The sequence below is a fragment of the Hyla sarda genome, chromosome 8 (assembly GCF_029499605.1).
Source record: "Hyla sarda isolate aHylSar1 chromosome 8, aHylSar1.hap1, whole genome shotgun sequence".
In the NCBI taxonomy this organism is placed as follows: domain Eukaryota; kingdom Metazoa; phylum Chordata; class Amphibia; order Anura; family Hylidae; genus Hyla; species Hyla sarda.
Window position 1 is genome coordinate 195,909,537 of NC_079196.1, and position 21,947 is coordinate 195,931,483.

Sequence of the window (21,947 nt, forward strand, 5' to 3'; positions counted from 1 at the left end):
GTCTATGGGAGGGGGCGTGACAGCCGTCACGCCCCCTCCCATAGACTTGCATTGAGGAGGTGGGGCGTGATGTCATGAGGGGGTGGGGCTATGACATCACAAGCTGCCGGCTCCAGCTTTCGGAACAGTTTGTGCCAAACGCTGAGCAGCGGAGTACCCCTTTAAGACTAGTATTTCATACAAGTGAAGTAAAATATGTTAAGAGGCACCTCTTGACAGATAATGAAATCTAAATCTTCTATGAGTTGGCATAGATTTGAGTTGTGTTTTCATCTTTTCTGGTTTAAAACGTAATAAATGTTAGTTATTGATCACCTCCCCCCCCCCCCCCCCCAAAAAAAAAAAAAACCCTACCAACTTTTTATCCTCAGTTTGGGAAAGTGGCAGGGGCAAGAAATGTTGCTAACTATAAGGCTAATATTGCATGTGCCATAGAAGTGGTGCAAATCTGATAATAAATCCACCTCATTGTTTGTAGTGCATTTTATATTTCACTTTAGATTTTCATGTAACATCTGGATGCAATATTGTTTAGCAAAGAATCACAGAAAACTGTATGAAACCACCCTAACCCTCTGATAAGTCATAAGATAAAGTACTAAGGAAAATGCATATTCGCCACCTGTATGTACTTGGTTGGTCTGTATAAACGCAAAAACATGCACAAGAGTATGATATTTCTACCTATATACTATAAGGGGCTAGCCCTGCAATTATTATAATAACCCCTAAAGTGGGAATAGTAGTATTAATTTACAGCAGAGAAAATCCCTCAGATAAATGTGGCACTGACTACCATAATAATCTATATAGACTCCAAATATACAAATAACACAAAGAACACAGGAGCTATTTAACATAGGTAATTAAATAATTAATCTTTATTGAAATACATTGTTCAAATACATAAAAAAAGTTAAAAAGGAGAAATCGGCAGCAAAAGGCGGCAATACCTGGGACATACAATAATTTAATACCATTGTATTAAAATTGTACTGTAGACACAGGGTGAAATAACAGCTTTATATAATCAATATCAAGGCGGCAAACAGCTTGGGCTAAAAAGCCTTAAAGTGCAAGTGCAGACTACACTAACGCCACATATAAGTATCAGTAAAAACTTAAAGCAACAACCACAGTGTATACATACCAGAGATAGTCACGAATAGTACTAGAAGTCCCAGGATGCCGCCACCCCTACACATGTTTCGGTCCATTGACCTTCGTCCGGGGGTCGGTTGGTTGGTCTGTATGTTTAGTGTTGAACGTTGTTACCAATAACCCGTTTATTTTACATTTCACAGACCTTGGAACAGAAACTGTCATCTCAGGAGCAGGATGCTGCCATTGTGAAGAACATGAAGTCTGATCTGGAAAAACTACCAAAGATTGAGAGGGAACTACAGCAGCTAAGGGAGGAGAATTCTTACCACAGGTAAAGCAGGGGGGGGGGGTAGTCCTATAAGGTTATGTTTACAGGGTGTGAGACAATGACAAGAATGTGTAAAGAATGTGTATACAGACTGCAGGGGGAATAATGTGTAAATACCGCTATTCCCTGTGCAGGTACTGCCCTGCCCACATAGGATACAGTCATTGGAAACCTTACATATTGTGGCTATTGTGAAAAATTGCCTGAATTCATTGCAGACAGTTTTAATTCTGGAGACGCTCTAGAGTGACAAATGCAAAGTGATCAGCATATATTGGTTTGATCCTGACAAATATTTACAGATGATGTCTGGGTTTTAGCCATTTGCAAGTCAATGTTCGTAGCATATAATGAGAATAACACAGGGTATACTGCAGTGGTCTCCAACCTGCGGACCTCCTGATGTTGCAAAACTACAACTCCCAGCATGCTTGGACAGCCAATCTACTGGTGCCAGAAAGTTAAACAGATATGTAAATTACTTCTATTAAAAAAAATCTTTACCCTTCCAGTACTTTTTAGCAGCTGTATGCTACAGAGGAGGTTTTTTCTTTTTGAATTTTTTCACAGTGCTCTCTGCTGACACCTGATGCCCTTGTCAGGAACTGTCCGTAGCAGGAGAAACCCCCCTTTCTCTATCGGCTCCATTGGGGGACACAGACCGTGGGTGTATGCTGCTGTCTCTAGGAGGTGTGACACTATGGTAATAAAAAAAAAAGTTGGCTCCTCCCAGCAGGATATACCCGCCTTCATGCCCTGAGCTAATCAGTTTTAAGCTTAGTGTCAGAAGGAGGTGGACATGGTCTGGATTCTCCAGACCAGGTCTTCTGATTTTTTGTTTTCCTAGTAAAGGGACGTGTTAGTTTTTTATTCCTTTTTCTTTCCTGTTTTCAGGTGGGGACTCACAGACTCCGGTTCCCTGTTTCCCCATTGCGAGTAAGCGGGCACAGACATTGCGTATATGCGCTGTTCAACCCCCCCCTTGCCAACGGTCAGCATCTGGGTTGGTGCCTCATGGGTCCGGGTCCCCTTATTTCCCTGCTTGCCTCGCTCGCGCATAGCAGCCAGGCGTGATGCAGGTAACTAAAGCTGACTGAAGACTTCACTGAAGACTCCATTAGGTAAGTTCTTCAGTCTCTGCTTTGGTGGCTCCGCTCCCCCCGTCTTCTCCAAGGGCGGTCATTTGTTCCCCTTCACTGGCAGGTAGTTACAACGGATGCCAGCCTGTCGGGCTGGGATGGCGTGTTCAGGAATTGGACGCTTCTTCCGATAAATATATTGGAATTACGGGCGATTCTTCTTTGTCTTCTTCATTGGGAGTCCTGTCTTCAGTCCCATCCTGTCCGCGTCCAGTCGGACAACGCTACGGCCGTGGCGTACATAAATAGACAAGGCGGCACTCGCAGCTCGGCAGCCATGGCCGAGGTGACCAAGATTCTCATCTCGGCGGAAAGCAAGGTTCCGGCTATTTCGGCGATTCACATTCCGGGAGTGCTCAACTGGGAAGCGGACTTCCTCAGTCGGTCCTCACCCGACCCCGGCGAGTGGTCTCTACATCCAGAGGTCTTCGCGCAACTCTGCGACCTCTGGGGCATTCCGGACGTGGACCTCTTCGCGTCCCGGCACAATCGTAAGATCCTTCCTTTTGTGTCCAAGTCCTGGGACCCTCAGGCTCTGGCCGTGGACGCCCTAGTGATTCCTTGGGCGGGGTTTGCCCTACTCTATCTGTTCCCTCCCCTTCTGCTCCTTCCCAGGGTTCTGAGAAAGCTCAAAACAGAGGATGTCCCCGCCATTCTGGTAGCTCCAGATTGGCCTCGAAGGTTGTGGTACGCTGACATAGTCAGGCTCCTGGACGACGCTCCACTGCGCCTTCCGCTCTGTCCGGACCTGCTCTCTCAGGGTCCTCTTTCCCACCCCAATTTACAGTCGCTGCATTTGACGGCGTGGCGGTTGAGACCGCGGTTTTGAGGGCCCGTGGGTTCTCTTCCCAAGTCATTCACACCATGCTCAGGGCTCGTAAGCCCGCCTCCGCAAGAGTTTACCACCGTACTTGGCGGTCTTATTTTCATTGGTGTGAAGCTCAGGACTTCTCCCCGGTAACCTTGTTGGTTCCCCGTCTTCTCTCCTTTTTTGCAGTCGGGTTTGGAACTGGGGTTGTCTCTCAGTTCCCTTAAAGGTCAGGTTTCTGCCCTTGCTATTCTTTTCCAGCGGCCCCTGGCTTCTAATTCTCATGTCCGGACCTTCATCCAAGGAGTGGCGCATTCTGTTCCTCCTTATTGGTCACCCTCTCCCCCTTGGGACTTGAATTTGGTTCTGAGTGCCCTCCAGGGTGAACCCTTTGAGCCTTTTAGAGAGGTGTCTCTCCGCCTCCTTTCATGGAAAGTGGCGTTTCTTGTTGCTATCACCTCCATCCGGAGGGTGTCTGAGTTGGCAGCTCTCTCCTGCCGTTCTCCGTTTCTGGTGATCCACCAGGACAAGATTGTTTTCCAGCCAGATCCTTCCTTTTTGCCTAAGGTGGTTTCGGCCTTTCATCTCAATGAGGACATTGTACTTCCGTCTTTTTGTCCTGCTCCTTCTCATCCTAAGGAGCGCTTACTACACAAGCTGGATGTAGTTCGGGCTGTTTGGTCTTATCTCTCCATCACTTCTTCGTTTCGCCAGTGTGATTCCTTTTTCGTCCTTACAGAAGGTCGTCGTAAGGGACAACCTGCTTCCAAGGCAACTTTCTCGGTGGATTCGGTCCACCATTTCGGAAGCCTATCGCTGTAAGGGGAAGATTCCTCCTTTCAGGGTTGTGGCTCACTCTACCCGTTCTGTTGGGGCATCCTGGGCTCTCCAGAATAGAGCCTCGGCCTTGCAGATTTGCAAGGCGGCTACCTGGTCGTCTTTGCACACTTTCTCTCTCTAGGTTCTACAAAGTTCATACCTTCGCATCGGCTGATGCTAACCTGGGGCATAAGGTGTTGCAGGCGGCAGTGGATCGGCCGTCTGCCTGACTGCTTATCTGCCCGCCCAAGGGATGGCTTTGGTACGTCCCACGGTCTGTGTCTCCCAATGGAGCCGATAGAGAAAAGGAGTTTTTTGTTTACTTACCGTAAAATCTCTTTCTCGGAGGATCCATTGGGGGACACAGCTTCCGCCCTTTTTGGGGTTTCCTTTGGTTCTCTGTCCGATGGTGTGTTCAGTTATGTTTTTTTCTTCTGGTTCTCGGACAGTTTTGGGTTTTTCTTTGACCTGTTGGTCTCCTTCTATTGCTCTGGAACTTAAACTGATTAGCTCAGGGCCTGAAGGCGGGTATATCCTGCTGGGAGGAGCCGACTTTTTTTTATTACCATAGTGTCACACCTCCTAGAGACGGCAGCATACACCCACGGTCTGTGTCCCCAATGGATCCTCCGAGAGAGAGATTTTACGGTAAGTAAACAAAAATCTCCTTTTTGCAAACCTATGCTGCTCTGGACAGTTCCTGACACGGACAGCGGTATCAGCAGAGAGCACTGTGAACAAGACAAAAAAGAAATTCAAAAAGAAAATTTCCTCTGTAGCATACAGATGTTAAAAAGTTCTGGAAGGGTAAAGATTTTTTAATAGAATTAATTTACAAATCCGTTTAACTTTCTAGCACCAGTTGATTAAAAAAAAAAAAAGTTTTCCACAGGAGTACCCCTTTAAATGTTTTTGTCATAAAATAATTCCCAATTTTATGCACACAGTTGTCCTACAGTAGTTGTTCTTGTAAGTGCATGTTATTAAAGCTTCTTAAAGTGCATTGGAGACTTCTAAGGGTATGGTCATGCTACAGAAATTCATTAAGATCTTGATCTTCCTGCATTTCTGCCTTCTTCCTGAAGTAGAAATGATCCAGATTTCTGTGGACAAATCGCTGTATCTTTAACAGACAGGACTTTTCTGACAAATTCCGCCAAAAGATTGAACAGGTTCAGTCTTTCCCTGTAATCCAGTTTCTTATCAGAAGTTCTGTAGCGGAACTTCCGAAGTGTAAGCAGAGCAGCAGATTCTCATTAAAGTGGATAGGAGGCCGCTGCAATCGGAATTTGTACAGAATTTCCTTTGAGTGAACTGAACTTAAAAGCACTAAATCACTAAGGATTATTGTTTAGCATGATTTTATGTCTTATTTTATTCTGCATTATTCAGGGAAATGAGAGAAAATAATGCGCTGCTGAAGGAAGAGGTGGAATCACTGCGCAGAGCTGCTGAACGCTATGACCGAATGAAGGAAGAACTGGTTGCTTTAGAGCTAGATAAGGAAGTATGTGACACATGATTACATCATAATATAGACAAGTAATTTCCATGTGGAGGTCATCCCTCCCACTATAAACCATAATATAGATCCGCTAATAAAAATGGACATCCGTTCCTTTAAATGGCCACATGCTATACTGCATTTTCCTTGTAGTAGCTGCTGCAAGTGAAATGAGATGCTGAAAGCTCTTCTGGCAGTTTCCTGCGTGAGGTTCCTTAAAGGGGTACTCCAGCATTTTAAAAACTTAATGTCTGATTGGAAGGGGAGCAACCTCTGAATCCCCATCACGATCTCCAGAATGGGGACCCTAAATCTCACAAATGTATAAGGCAATGGGATGGGCACACACTTCATGCATACTCTATAGAAGAGCCAGAGATATACGAGCACTGTGCTCCATAACTACGAAGTTTTTAAATGCTGTAGTACCACTTTAAATGTTAATGTAAGTTGTCTGTTGACAATTTTTTTCTGAATGTGATTTTTCTTCTTCTTTGCAATGTAGAAAATTCTTAAGAAATTGAAGAGCTGGGAGAACATGGAGCAAACTACTGGCCTCAGCATTAAGTAGGTGCCTAATGTGTAAATATGTGGTAAACAGTCTAGTATACTTAATTTTTTTTATTTTTATTTTTATGTAAAACATCTGGTACTCAAGTAAAATAGTAATTTGCATTACTGTTGGACGCTGTTTCTCTTTTCTTTGGCCAGTTTTAAGCAAGTGTAATATGGATGCATATTTGCATCTGTTTTATGAACACAAGGCCTGGTTTGCTTGTGGATGTAATGACCTGAACTAAAAGCATTGTATATCCCAATTATGTTTTCAGTTCAGGTCATCAGACCTGTGTCAGGCTGGTCTATATTACTTGTCTATTCCAGGAAAAAAAACTTTTTTTTTTTTTTTTTTAGATCAACTGGCTCCAGAAAGTTAAACAGATATGTAAATTACTTCTATTAAATAAATAGTAATCCTTCCAATAGTTATTAGCTGCTGAAGTTGAGTTGTTCTTTACTGCCTGACGACAGTGCTCTCTGCTGACACCTCTGTCTGTCTCAGGAACTGTCCACAGCATAAGAGGTTTGCTATGGGGATTTGCTCCTACTCTGGACAGTTCTTGAGACAGGTGTCATCAGAGAGCAGTTAGACAGAAAAGAAAAACTCAGCGGCTGATAAGTACTGGAAGGATAAAGATTTTTTTATAGAAGTAATTTACAAATCTGTTTAACTTTTTTGAGCCAGTTGATAAATAATAAAAAGTTTTTTCCTGGAATACCTCTTTAAGAAGAAAGTCCTGAATCTTATGTTGGAGATGCAAAATTGTCTGGCTGCTTTATAGTAGGTTTGCTAAGCTGTTATGGGTATATATGTACATAAACTGTTGACTGTATTTCTTGAGGCACAAGCAGTATTGTGAATGCAGCTCTAGAGTTTATTATGGTATCAGTACTAACTTTTCACTTGACTTGTTAGGTTGTTCTTTATCAAACATAACACAGTACTATAAATACTGAGATGAGATTTTTACAAAATAAACAGCCCATACGGTTTTACATTTACAGAGCAGATATGTCAGCAGGAAAGCAGGGTAAATAAGCTAATGGCTAAATTCAAGAAAGGTGGTTTATTGATCCCAATACATACAAAATGATGCAACGTTTCGACCTTATCTTTATCAAGCACCTTATTGTAAGGTCGAAATGTTGCATCATTTTGTATGTATTGGGATCAATAAACCACCTTTCTTGAATTTGGACACCAATACTGGAGTGCCGTCTTCCATTTTTTACTATTTTTGGAACGTTTTTGCCTTGGTCAAGCTTGAGGTCTGGCACCCACCTACCCTTGTAGGGGTTTGAACACTGTGCATCTCTCATCTTTTGCATAAGCTAATGGCTAGATAGGGCTTCTCTGTAAATAAAGCTCAAAATCCCAGGGGGCATTCCCCAGTAAGTCCAATGTACTCTTATTTATGCACCTACACCATTTGACTGACAGCCACTAGATGAAGAGGACATGGGCTGGACTTAACTGGGCTCTTGTCATTCTGGGGAACACCCCGTGGGCTTTTGAGCTTCATTTACCTGTTAACAAATAGGCTTATATCTCGGGGCTGGAAAGTACTATGGAGATAAAAAAAAGGTATGCTCTGAATCATGATGACCAGCTTTATCTAGCCATGTGCTTAATAACCCCACTGTTTGCCTGCTGACAGGTCCATTTTAACTTAGTTAGGTCAGGGGTATTTTTAGCCAGATTAAATACACACTGCCCTTTCAACAAATGTGAAAGAGCATAAGAGCATATGTAAAACTTTGTAAGAAATCTTAAAAGAAAAAAAAATCCCCTTTTTTCACTTTTTTGACTATTCTTCTCTCCTTTGTCCTGCACTGATCATTCGCTCTTCATTTACTGCAAAATCATTTACTGCAAAATTTTTAGCACCTAGAGTGCCTGCCATACATATATATAGCGGGCAGCTGGCTGTCCTTAAATGGTCATTTCACCTAACATTTCTCTGTTTAATAGCATGTCATCTGTAACATATTTGTAAATTTCTAAACTACAAAATGACTCCTTACCCCAGAAAACAACTCGAGAGTTTTGACTACTAGGTGTCTCCATTCTCTTCACTTTGCTTTCCACTGCCCGTTGTTAGGGGAATATTGTCTCTAGCACTAGAGACAGAAATATAGAACACAGGAAAAAGGGAAGCTGCTGAACTGCTGCTATTTACAGGAAAGGACAAGGGAGCTTCGGTGCTCTATCTGCAATTTGTGAGCCTTGGGATCCACACTGTCCCAAAAAAGGAAATCAAGGCTTTTCTTTTATCTCAGCTACAGTTTAGTGCTTAGTGTAACCTTTTCCTTGCTGTGCTGCTTTCTTCCTTTCTGTTCACCTAGTAATCAGTAACCCCTTCACAAACCATTTATAGTATTGTACTGTAAATCATCTGCCAGCACAGAGCCAAACCGTTCTGTCAAGTGCACTTTAACCTGCACAACGTCATGGCATAGGAGAAGAGGAGTAAGTGTTGTGCTATGCTGTGATTGGCCAGGCAGCTAAGGGAAAGAAAGACCAGGTTTAAGTTCTACTGGCAGCCCAGATCTGGTCTCACCTCCTGAAATAAGGGACGAATGGGAAACAACTGTGCACCATGGAGGAGGCTTTCTGAGTTCAATAACAGCAGTGAGTGCACTAAAATCTCATTGTCACCACTTCAAGGGGTCAATCTACCAAAACCTTGCATATTTTTAAACATCTTTTGATATGTCGGGTACACTTAAAAGGGTTTATTTAATATTAAAGCTTTATCACCCATCCATAAGATATGTGATAAGTACCTGATCGTTTGGTGTCTGACCATTGGGGCACCCAATAATCACGAGAATGGGGGTTTCTTGTTCCCCATTGTAATTAGAGTGAAGCATGCATGTTGCCACTCTATTTTCTCCCTATGGGATTGATATAGATAACCAAGGATTGACAGGGATAGACTAATACAGTGCTTGGCTATCTGTGGTGGTCCCATAGTGAGTGAATGGAGTGGTAGCAGGCATGATAAGCCATCGCTCTATTCACACTTTGGAACATCTTGTGATCATTGGGGGTGGCAGTAGTCAGACTTTTATGGCTTAGTCACACTACCAAATCTCTGGTTGGAGATATTTAGGTGAAGATTCCTTCTTGAACAGGGGCTGGCAAAACACGTCGGCACTAAGACTACTCAGGAATGCGCCATCTCTATATACAGCAGTTCATTTGAAAGTGAATTCTGCGGAAAGAATGAACACGTTCATTCTTTCTGCAGAATCTTGTGTCTAGAATTTCCACAGCAGATTGAGAGCAATGAGAGGTTGCTGCACCGTATTTTCCAAAGGGAATTCCATTCTGAAAATATGGAGTGTAAATGGGCCCTTAGGGGTTGCTGTGGTAGCAGCTACACTCGGGCCCAGGCGCATAATGAAACCCACATTTGCAGACCTCAGCCTTGCAAATGAGTGGTGGGTAAGGGCTGGTGCATAATTTGCATTGGGTCCTGTTGCCACAAATTACGTCTATTGAGACAAGATATAATCTTCAGCGCTGGTATACCTGACTGCCACTGATTCACAGTGATTTCACAGCATTTTATGGAGAAAATATCTATTTTATTAAGGTAACAATAATAATAAACCTAGAAAACAAGCAGGAACACCTGACTGCTGCTCATTCAGTGATTTTACAGCCTCATCTATGAAGAAAATGGGACGCTTTTTATTTTTAAGGAAATAATAAAGACTGAAAATAACATATTTCCTAGAATACTTATTTGTTCCTGAATGGGAATATGAAGAGCTGGTGATTTACCAGTAAATTACTTTTACCCGTATTCCGCTCATAATGAAATCCAATTATAATGGTTCCATATGTGTTTCTGATCTCCATCGTAATCACCAGCATCTGTCACTCCACCCCGCCCCCTCCCTTCCCGCATGATGCAAGGCGCTAGTTCTTGTAGCATTTGGTCGGACGCTGGTACGCCGTCCCTCCTCGCCTCGCCACAGTCCTTCCCTCAGTATTTCACCTAAGTAACTTTGTGGTTGGTGGGGGAAAAAAATAGCTTTTACTTACCTCAAGCTGTTCCTGTTTAATGAAGTCATTTAGCAGCAGGAGACAAATGAAAATGAGTGACAAGTTTTTTTTCTTACTTTTGTGTTTTTTTTCTTCTCCAGTCTAATAACATCTTCATGTAGAATTATTCGGGGGAAGCAGTGAAATGTTGATTAAGCCACATAATATGGAGTAACTTATTCAGAGAGAGAATATGTATTTATTAAAGCATGGTAGGAAGTGGGGGTGGGTGGCATTTAATTGCGCCCCAAGGAAATAATTGATGGCCACGATTTAATAATTGGCCTCGGGCAGATTTCATGCTGATTCCAATTAAAAAAAAAAGAAGAAAATTCCCTGTAAAATGCTAATGGAAGATTGGGGTCCAGGGGCACCAGGGAGAGCTATGGAGGATGTGAAGGATGTAATGACATAATGGAGATGCAAGTACAGTGATCCCTCAACATACAATGGTCTTTTCTGGACCATTGTAATTTGAAACCAGACTCAACATACAATACTACAGACAGTCCAGATCTGTGAGACGTGTCAATGGTTGAAAGATCTCACCAATCAGAATGGGCATTCACTGGTAAAACCCTTGTATTACTAAAGTGAATTCCTGTCTGGTAGCGCCCCCTCCAGTACAGAGAGGTATTACATGTTCTGTACTACTCTTTATCTGCCCCAGGGTTAGCTGCTCCTTTGGACACCAGGTGAGGGCGGCTCCATGTAACTTTTTTAGGACACTGTGTGTACTGTACAGGACCCTGAAGAAGCTCCTGTCCTGTACATAGACAGTGATTTACAGCTCCCAGCAGATCTTTCTTACTTTTATATTTAAGGATTTGCTTTATCTGTACAGTATTAGTTATCAACTTATTTTTCTTTATTCCTCACTTTTTTCCTATTTTTGGATGACATTTTGGTGGCTTCAGAATCAATTACCAGATTTGCATAGAGTTATGGTCTCAAAATACAATGGTATCAGCATACAATGGTCGTCCTGGAACCGATTAATATTGTAACTTGAGGGACCCCTGTAGTCATAGGGGTAATTATATCGACACCTAGATGTTACACCAATAAGAAACTTTAGGACAGTGGTCTTCAAACTGTGGACCTCCAGAGTCTGCAAAATTAAAACTCCCAGCATACCTATACAGCAGATCACAGTTTCGAGACCCCTGCTTTAGGGCATGCCATTCTAAACCCATAGGCATTAAAGAATATGTCCAGTGGTACGAAATTTCTGATCGTGGGAGGTCAGACTCGGCCCTGGCTGAGCTGCTGTGTGTGACGTTTCACACACACAGCAAGTCATCTGGTAGAAACATGTCCCCTCCATTCATCTCTATGGGAGAGGCGGAGACACAGCATTCCTTTTTCTCCGCCTTTCCCATAGAGATGGATGGAGAGGGAATGTTTCGACCTGTTGACATGCTTGGTAAGAAACGTGCTTTAGCAATGCAGAGCCGGGGGGCTACCTAAGCAGACAGCACTTGCCAGCATCTTTCAAAGACTAGGTTCACACTGCGTTAGTGACTCCATCAGATGTAAACATCGGCGTCTCGCCGGAAACGGGATGCTGACGTATTCTGTAACAGAGGGCAACTGATGCCATTCATATCAATTGCCTGATCGGAGTCAGTGTTCAGGCCTTATGCGCTATTTTCAGTGGAGTTTGAACAGGCCATTGAAATAAGTAGCATCCGTTGGCCTTTGTTACAGTTTACGTTGGCACCCATTTTTGATGGACTGCTGACTGATATGTTGCAGTGTAAACCAAGCCTTAGTAGTTTCAAATGACTCTGACACTTTGTTCAGTTGCCCTGCATCACTTATGTCAAAAAAGGCATCCAAAGATTAGGGCTCTGTTCACTTCTCCATTATTTCCGACAGGAGTCTATAGCATTCTCCTTGACATAAACATTTCTATGATAAACTCTATAAAGGCTACAGGGAGTGAATGTTGCATATTTTGTCAGTATGTTTCTGCAACATTTACAGGAACATGAGCAGAATGAGAACCACATATTGCAGATATTTTCTGCACAGAACTATGAGCATGCTGAAAATATCCAATTTTGCAACACTTTTATTCTGTTGCATACTGTCACTGCAAATTTTACCACTGACGGTATAACAGGGATTAAGTCCGGAGCAAAATCTAGGCGTGAACGACGTGTGTTTAAGAAACAGATCCCATGATGCTTGTTGATTATAAAATTTCTAATATATTTTGTACTTCAGTTTCTCACAAATATATTGGCTTGCTATCAGTGAATGACAACATTATTGTTTACATCATTGAGCTGAAACAACAGAGATATAGAGGTCATATACACTGCCGGTTGAAGGTGGTGTTTCCATTTTAAAAAGTATGATAAAAAGATGTTCGGGAGGCACTCACCAGTCAGGTGAAATGGCGATTCTTTATTTCTTGTGCATTAAAAAGCAGCTTTGCAGGAAGAGTACGCCATGGCTTGCACCTCTCGTAACTACAGCTGTTTCACTCTGCCATGGAGCTTCGTCATTTAACCTGATTAAGCTCCATGGTGGAGTGAAACTGCTGTATTTACGAGAGGGGCAAGCACTAATTAGGTTGTGCCGATACCTGTCTCTATTACACTGAATCTCCACCCAGTTGGAAATTTCATAATAGGCATGGACCCTAAATGATAAAAAATCTGCAGCAGTGAATTTTCCTAAGCAGTAAATCTGCAGCATATATCTATATCTATCTATAACCAAAGGATAAATTGGCCAGCACTATTGATCCAAACTATTGTAAAAACCTGGCCTGCAGGTGCAAGCTGCTGGGCTAAATATACAGCAACAGGAGAATACAGCAGCACACTGCTAGCACAAAGATATAGATGAAACATGAGTATATAGATAGAACATGAAAAGCTATACAGCTGTAATGCAATAAATGAAGATATGAAACTATGAAAATATGAGGTACTTAGCTTGCAAATTTGGTGCCAAATAGCGTGGACCGGCCCACCACGGTAAAGTGACCTCATTCTGGGACGGACCCTACACTGTGTATATGCCTCTTTGTGAACAATATAACAGGCATTGCAAGGTGTGAAACATCCAAGGCACCTTATATACACCTAATGGAGGTGGGTGGGGTGCAGGAGCCAACATGGAGGTAGCCACTCCCCCGTATGTGTAATACAACCAAAGGATAAATTGGCCAGCACTATTGATCCAAACTATTGTAAAAACCTGGCCTGCAGGTGCAAGCTGCTGGGCTAAATATACAGCAACAGGAGAATACAGTTCACACAGAGGCATATACACAGTGTAGGGTCCGTCCCAGAATGAGGTCACCTTACCGTGGTGGGACGGTCCACGCTATTTGGCGCCAAATTTGCAAGCTAAGTACCTCATATTTTCATAGTTTCATATCTTCATTTATTGCATTACAGCTGTATAGATTTTCATGTTCTATCTATATACTCATGTTTTATCTATATCTTTGTGCTAGCAGTGTGCTGCTGTATTCTCCTGTTGCTGTATATCTATCTATAGCTAGCAGGTGGAGCAGCACTCAAACTCGAGTAGGTGGGTGCAGGCTGTGGTTGGACCCTGGTCCTAGGTCCCTCTAGATACAGCAGCGATGAAAACACGCCAGCACTCCAGAAGTATGATGAATAGTGGCTTTATTATCACAAACAAATGTACAACGATGTTTTGGCCACCTCACATGACCACCGTCAAGCCACGTGACCATCAAGCCATGTGACATCATCAAGCCAGGCTTGATGATGGCCACTTGAGGTGGCTGAAACGTCGCTGTACATTTCTTGGTGATAATAAAGCCACTATTCACCATACTTCTGGACTGCTGCCGTGTTTTCATCGCTGCTGTATCATATATATATATTTATAATGTGAGAATGTATCCTAAAGGTGCCTATACACCTTTAATAGCGGTCATGTGTTGCCTATATCAAGAAGCCAAAAGACAGCTCTGGCGTTAGCTTATCTCCCAGAGAACAAAGTAGTGGAGGAATTGAAATTTAACATGCCCCACCTTTCTTTCCCCTGGCACAATCTGTGAGGAGGGTGCTTATACATTTTAGTGAGTTTTCCAAGCCAAATTAAGTCAGCAGGTGCAGAAGACTTTTGCATAAAGTGTAAAACTGTTTTCATTCACTGACAGCAAGCACAGATCTTGAAAATGTATACATATATGTATGTTAGAAAGATGACAAATGTTTTGTTATACTTAAGTTGCGCTGTGACAGTCGATCCTCTTTCTTATTAACCATGACACTGCTGGCACGGCCACATTCAATGCATTTGATTGATTGATTCTATAAATGAGAGGCGACAGACTTGATACATCCACCAATGGTCTCCTGTGCAGTGACAGAATACAGGCTCTCAGTCTGTTTCCCACCTGACTGTACGTGCACTAATGTCTTCTATTGCTGCATGCGTGGACCGTTGCCATTCATAGAGGCGTCTGGCTTCTCAGAAGAGATTTGTGGATTATATCCAAATGTCTAACACGGACTAACACTTGTTTCCTGCCAACTTTCCAGTGATGGGGCTTTCACTAATAATTGCACTGCAGCTCATTACAAGCCTTAGCTGAATTAAATTGTTCTCCTCAAAAGAATATTTTCTTTTTTTTTTTTTTGTTGTAATTTTTTTTTTCTTGCTTTCTTAATGGGTAACACATGCCATGCCATTGTAATAAGTGCCCGGTCCCAGGATGGGTGCCAGTTCTAAGGAACTGCATTACAATGATTGCTGGTTAAAGAGACATTGTCTGACCAACCAATGCTGTTGTGTGCCTGAATTACTGGAGCCTGTAAAAAACAAAATGAACCCACTTACCAAAATGCCCTCCATATAAAACATGTAAATAAGAGCAATAAAAGCATTAACTCCTAAAATAATAAACCTACAAGTTGTTATAAATGTAGTTTATATAGTAATACCATATTATCGATCGATCTATCTATCTGTGTATGCCCAGTGGAGTGCTAATCTCCTTTGAATCTCCTCACACCAGAAATGCTGTCTCCGTACTACCCCTTTTACACACACACACACACACACACACACACACACACACACACACACACACACACACATACACACACACACATATATATATATATATATATATATATATATATATAAACTCAACATACTTATGTTAGACCTGTTACTTATGTTTCAATTAAAGGAGTTCTCTAGAATAGGAAAATTGTCCTCCATACTGCCAGCAGTAAAAAAAAATAAAGATGTACATACCTTCCTTCGCTCCCCCGGTGTGACCGGTAACCCGCTCCGGTCTCCGCTGCGATCCTCTTCCTGGTTGCCGCACCTACTGCTGGGGCCGAAAACATCACACTGCCGCTCAGCCTATCGCCGGCCGAGTCAGGACTTCGCTGCGGCCGGTGATTGGCTGAGCGCAGTATGACTCGCCGACCACCGGCAACTAGGAAGAGGATCGCGGCGGAGACCGGATCAGGTTACCGGAGGCACGGGGGGATGTACCTCTTAATTTTTTGACTGCTGGCAGTATGGAGTACAATTTTCCTATTCTGGAGTACTTTTTTTATTTACTTTTTATTTCTATGAAGTCCCATGCAAGTCTATGGGACTTCTGGTAAATATCCTGATTGTGTTACTCTTGGGCTGCAGAGACTTTTAGGGTATAGTCCTGCGTGGCACATAAACTATTTATTTTACGCTTTGAATAATCTGTCCAGCAGGATATACGCTGCGTATTCGCCAATAAGCAGACACACGAGGCTTCCCTGCCGCAGCCCTGTGTGCAGTGAGGTTTGCTGGCGAGTCCGCACGCCACAGTCGTGCTGGCATGCAAATCTGCCTCCAAACCTTAGGGCTGCGGCAGGGATGCTCATCAGAGAATATGCAGAGTATTTCCCGCTGCATAGCGTGAAATGTGCTGCGTATGCGCTACGTGGAACCATACCCTTAAACATCCTGCCGACTGTCCAAAAAGCAAGTGTAGAGAATAGTTAGTTCAGGGGACAGGATATGACGACGAGATATGAAGACTAGAGTGTCACTGATGGTTTTCCTCTCCCACAAGGTTTTGGTAGGAACAGAGGGGAACGCCGACTACTCTGCTAGTGTTTAATGTATGCCCCATCTAGTTGGTTGCCCGCGTCTGCTTGTTCGATAACTCCCTTGGTGTTCTGAACCACATAGATGTGTTCTGCAGGAATATTGGCCCATATGGACAGGATTGCTTCTCAGAGTTGCAGATTATTAGATGGAGGTCCTCGTCTATTCTGAACAGCCCTTTCTTCTTTGCCTTCGAGATGATCTATAGCAGTGGTCTTCAGACTGTGAATCTCCAGTTGTTGCTACAATTCCCAACTCCCCTGATGCAGACAGAGGTATCAGCTGAGAGGAAGAAATCCCGGCACTCACAGTTATCTTCTGCCAAACGAAGTGTGTTTATTTACACAGTGCAATATACAAAAGGACGCGTTTCGGCCAAAGCCTTAAGGCAGAAGATTGACGTTTGGCAGAAGATAACTGTGAGTGCCGGGATTTCTTTCTCTACCAAGTCTGCAGCTTTCCGTGTGCACCACAACGAGCTCGAGTGCTGACCCTTCCAATACCTCTAGTGTCAGCAGAGAGCACTGTGGTTATACTGGAAAGAACTACACAACTTCCTCTGGAGCATACAGCAGCTGATGAAGGATTAAGATTTTTATATAGAAGTAATTTACAAATCTGTAAATCTTTCTGGCACCAGTTGATTTGACTATAATAATTTCTTAATGGAGAACCCCATTAAATGGTTTATGCACATTGTCAATATATATTTTTATCATACATTATCATTCTTCTTGCCGTTTGTGTCTCTGTTTGCATTGTCCGCTGGGGTTCTCAGTTTTTGGCATTGAATTAAGAAGTGCACAGACACTTCTCTGTAGGATTGATTCTCTTCTCGCATCTCTGATCCTTGCTTGCTGAAGCCAGATGACACTATGCGACTGACCTACTGCCTGGGGCTACACAGATCAAGCTTGAGTCTGCTGATTTTACTCGGCACAGGGAAGGCAAAATGGGGACAAGTCTGGTCTATTATTAGAATCCTCTCTTAACTTTTTTTATGCCTCCTTGTGACTTTCGGATGACCTATATGACCTGACGATTACAGGCCAAAGTTCGATTTCATGGCAGTTTTCTCGATGAAGCTCTGTTACACGTTATCACTTTTTACAATTTTTTTCCTTAAGATGTTGGTATGATTTTGTTTGTACTTTCATTAAATGGGAAAGTCTGAATATATAAAAAGAAAAGAAAAATATTGAAGCATTGATTTATAAGTATGGTATTTTTGTGGCGATCCCAAGTGTAGAATCCCAATGATAAGAAATAGACTTTTTGCCTAATTTACATATTAGTCTCTTTTGCAACCCTCTGCCTGACTTCTGTAAGTGTATTTCGCTTCCTAATTCTGAAGAGGGGTAACTCCACTTCTTGGGCAGATCGCCAAGCTGGTGTAGAGAGTTTTTTTAGAACATGTAATTTGAAATTCCCAATAAGTTTGATGTGTCACATGACCCTCTTCCTATTGAAATAACAAAAGTTGAATTTAAAATGGCCGACTTCAAAATGGCCGCCATGGTTACCACCCATCTTGAAAAGTTTCCCCCCTCACATATACTAATATGCCACAAACATAAATAAAAATATAAATGGCCCACCCTGTAGTTAGCTATTGATATACAGAATAGGTATCTCGAATAGGCGGCAAAAAAAGAGCCAGCTTTTTTCCTACTGAAGAGCTAATTTACTTAGACTTCCATGTTAAAAGGGTCATCACTTTCATGCTGCCTGAACCATAAGTCATTGGGTGTTGTCTGGTAACTTCTCACTACCCCACTTACCTTGATTGATTGTTCCTGCCCTGTTTGGGTATAGTAGAGATCTATCAATCAAGGCCAGTGGGGCAGGCAGAAGCCATCAGGAACCACCTTGTTGGGCATGTGGTTCCCTTTAACTCTTTGTGCTCTCCATTGTGCTGTCAGTGCTTGCACCCTACAGTACCGTCTAATACTCTGAACCGATCAGATGCCTTCTTACTTATATCTCCATCTTTCCTTACCACATGCAGTCTCGTGGAGTGTTCAGCTGCATCCCCCTCTTCCATATCTACATTTCACTGTATTATGTCAGACCAGTGAGATTTTCTTCAATGGCTGGAAAGGTTATTAAAGGGGTACTCCGGTGAAAACCTTTTTACTTTTAAATCAACTGGTGGCAGAAAGTTAAACATATTTGTAAATTACTTCTATTAAAAAATCTTAATCCTTCCTGTACTTATTAGCTGCTGAATACTACAGAGGAAATTCTTGTCTTTTTGGAATGCTCTCTGATGACATCACGAGCACAGTTCTCTCTGCTGACGTTATTATAATAAAAATAACGCTTAATTTATTGTTTTCCTTAGTGGGATTTGAACCTAAGGCCCCAGCACTGCAAGGCAGCAGTTCTAACCACTGAGCCACCATGCTGCCCAAAGCATACATCTACTATGCATCTGCTATGCATGTTTGCTAAAATGGACAGAGATATCAGCAGAGAGCACTGTGCTCGTGATGTCATCAGTGTTCCAAAAAGAAAGGAATTTCCTCTGTAGCATTCAGCAGCTAATAAGTACTGGAAGGATTAAGATTTTTTTAATAGAAGTAATTTACAAATATGTTTAACTTTCTGCCACCAGTTGATTTAAAAGAAAAAAGGTTTTCACCGGAGTACCCCTTTAAATAGACAGTGTATAGGCAGGAAAAGGTCACTTACTTGTGATTGGAAGATGAAGAGGCCACTCTTCCGATTAATTTTTTGACACATGCATAAACTGCAGTGCCTCATTGGGAAGAAAATACAGCCAACAAAATGTGTCGTGTGGCCTTGCCGTGCTGATGCTCCATCAGTACTAATAGAATATTACAAGAGGTTGTGCACTTAATTTCAGAACATCACTTTAGAGGGTAAATTACTATTACATGTGGTGTATTCTGAACTTTTCCTTGCATTCCCTGGGCTGAGAATATTAGCAGAACAGGCATCGGGGGTTTGTGATCTGTTATAAAGTAGCCTGAAAATAAATTTCTATAGGGAACCTCTATTAGTTATTGGGATCTTACTGAATTATGGACAGAGTAAACGGTATCACTTTAGAATATACTATTATTAGCTGTGTGTGTTTGTGTATAGCCCTTTGAGGTCATGTAATTTTGTGACCACATAAATTTCATCATCTGCATTTTAGCTGTGTTCTTAAAGGGGCTTTCCCATATTAAAGTGTTTCACAAAAGTCTGCCATAACATTAAGTTTGGTGGGCGACCTACTCAGGGCTGGTGCAAGGATTTTTTACCAACCTAGGCAAAACCTCAGGCTTAAGCTGTGTTTCCCCATTTTTTTGAACAGAACCACAATACCTTGTGTCACGATCACACCCTATCGGTCCAGCCAAGACGCTAGAGAGAGTGTGATGGTGCAAGGGTTAAAGCCGCCAGACCTCTGGGTATCCACTACTAGTCCCAGTAAGTCACCAAATTAACCCTTAGATAAACGTGTTTCACCCGAGCTACCTTCAGAAAGGTGAGCTCATATATTTAGAGATCAAAGACCAGAGCTGATTAAACATTTAATCTGATAAAAGGTATCACCGTGCTATGCATAAAAATAAACATACAGTTACAAAAATGTATAAAAGAGTTAAGCAAGACAAGTTCAGAAAGCAAAAATGAAGTTCTTACAGCATGATGGTATCAGTCCATGAGAGAGAGTACTGTTCTTAGGATGGTCTTGTCAGCTTGTGCCCAGCATTGAACAACCTGAGTCTAGCATTGTTTTAAATAGATCGATCTCCTTTTTGGAGGGACTCCATTCCCCCCTCCCCTCTGATCCCACCAGGTGGGGGCATCTCTTATCTCGTATATGGGACCAGAGTCCCCTTACATCCTGCTACTTCAAAGGGCCTTTGACTTCAAAAGAGGAAAACAGCAGACAGGCCCCAATTGACTGCAATACACTAAAACAAAGGATACACCATCTGAATGACCCCTCACCCCCCAGGTCTTAGTTTATACATAGATGCAATTATAAAACACATGTATGTTTCCATAATCAGGCCTTGGGCCTGACACCTTGACTGAATAAATTTGCCATACCAGAACAGAACAATACCACTATATCCCGACTGAATAACAACACCATAACAGAATAATAATGTTATACCGTGACTGAATAACACTGTCATACCAGAACAGAACAATACCGCCATGCCGTGACTGAGTAAAAGCGCCATACCAGAACAGAACAATACCCCCATACCGTCAATGAATAACAATGCCATACCAGAACAGGACAATACTGCCATACAGTCACTGAATAACAATGCCAGAACAGAACAATACCCCCATACCGTCACTGAATAACAATGCCATACCAGAACACAACAATGCTGCCATACCGTGATTGAATAACAACACCCTACCAGAAAGAACAATACCCCCATACTGTGACAGAATAACAATGGTATGGTTGGGAAACAGTGATATATTATTGATATATAATTATATAAATAATATATCAGTTTTTACCAACCGGGGTGCCTTCAGCTGTTGCAAAACTACAACTCCCAGCATGCCCAATTGCAGTTTTGCTGAACTCTCCAGTGAGGTCGTGGGAGGAATGGAGGCACTAGCGCTGAACACATCTCCCTGTGCCTGGAGGCACCCAGGGAAACACTGATATATCAATATGGGTGCCTCCAGCTGTTACACTCTACACCCACCCCCCCTTCACATACAGGGATGATGATGCAAGGGAGATGTTTTCAGCGCTAAAATAATAGATGGCGGAGGGGCAGTAGACATCGTATATCTAGATTTTAGTAAGTCTTTTGACACTGTCCCACATCAATAAACTGCAGTCATTGAGCTTGGACTCCCATATTGTTGAGTGGATTAGGCAGTGGCTGAGTGAGAGACAACAGAGGGTTGTAGTCAATGGAGAATATTCAGAGCAAGGTCTTGTCACCAGTGGGGACCTCAGGTATCTGTACTGGGACCAATTTTGTTTAATATCTTTATCAGTGATATTGCAGAAGGTATCGATGGTAAGGTATTGGTCTTTTTGCTGATGACACAAAGATATGTAACCGGGTTAATTGGGGAGATTTATCAAAACCTGTCCAGAGGAAAAGTTGCCCATAGCAACCAATCAGATCGCTTCTTACATTTTGCAGAGGCCTTGTCAAAAATATTAGAAGGGATCTGATTGGTTGCTACATTTTTCCTCTGCACAAGTTTTGCTAAATCTCCCACAGTGTTCCTGGAGGGATATGCCGAATGGGAAAGGATTTATTCAGAACTCTGGCAACTAAAGTTTAATGTGGATAAGTGCAAGATAATGCACCTGAGGCATAATAATACAAGGGCGGAATATAGAATATTTGTTACAGCCCTAACCTCTGAGGAGAGGGATTTAGGGGGCATTATTTTAGAAGACTTAATGATAGGCTGACAATGTCATAGAGCTGCTGGAAATGCTATCCCCTGTACTCTAGCGCTAATATTCTTGATATCTTACTTAGTGATTTAGACTGAGCCATATTGGGAAC

At 42.4% G+C, this 21,947-nt stretch overlaps 1 protein-coding gene across 4 annotated transcripts in view; it reads left to right on the plus strand.

Annotated features, from left to right (window-relative positions):
* The window catches only part of MAD1L1 (mitotic arrest deficient 1 like 1), a 790,601-nt gene that overhangs the window by 18,815 nt on the left and 749,839 nt on the right, over nt 1-21,947 (plus strand). For all 4 annotated transcript variants that reach the window (XM_056535643.1, XM_056535644.1, XM_056535642.1 and 1 more), the window contains exons 7-9: nt 1,305-1,435; nt 5,591-5,705; nt 6,208-6,269. In XM_056535643.1, the coding sequence (XP_056391618.1) occupies nt 1,305-1,435; nt 5,591-5,705; nt 6,208-6,269 (308 nt within the window). The remainder of the gene's footprint in view (nt 1-1,304; nt 1,436-5,590; nt 5,706-6,207; nt 6,270-21,947) is intronic.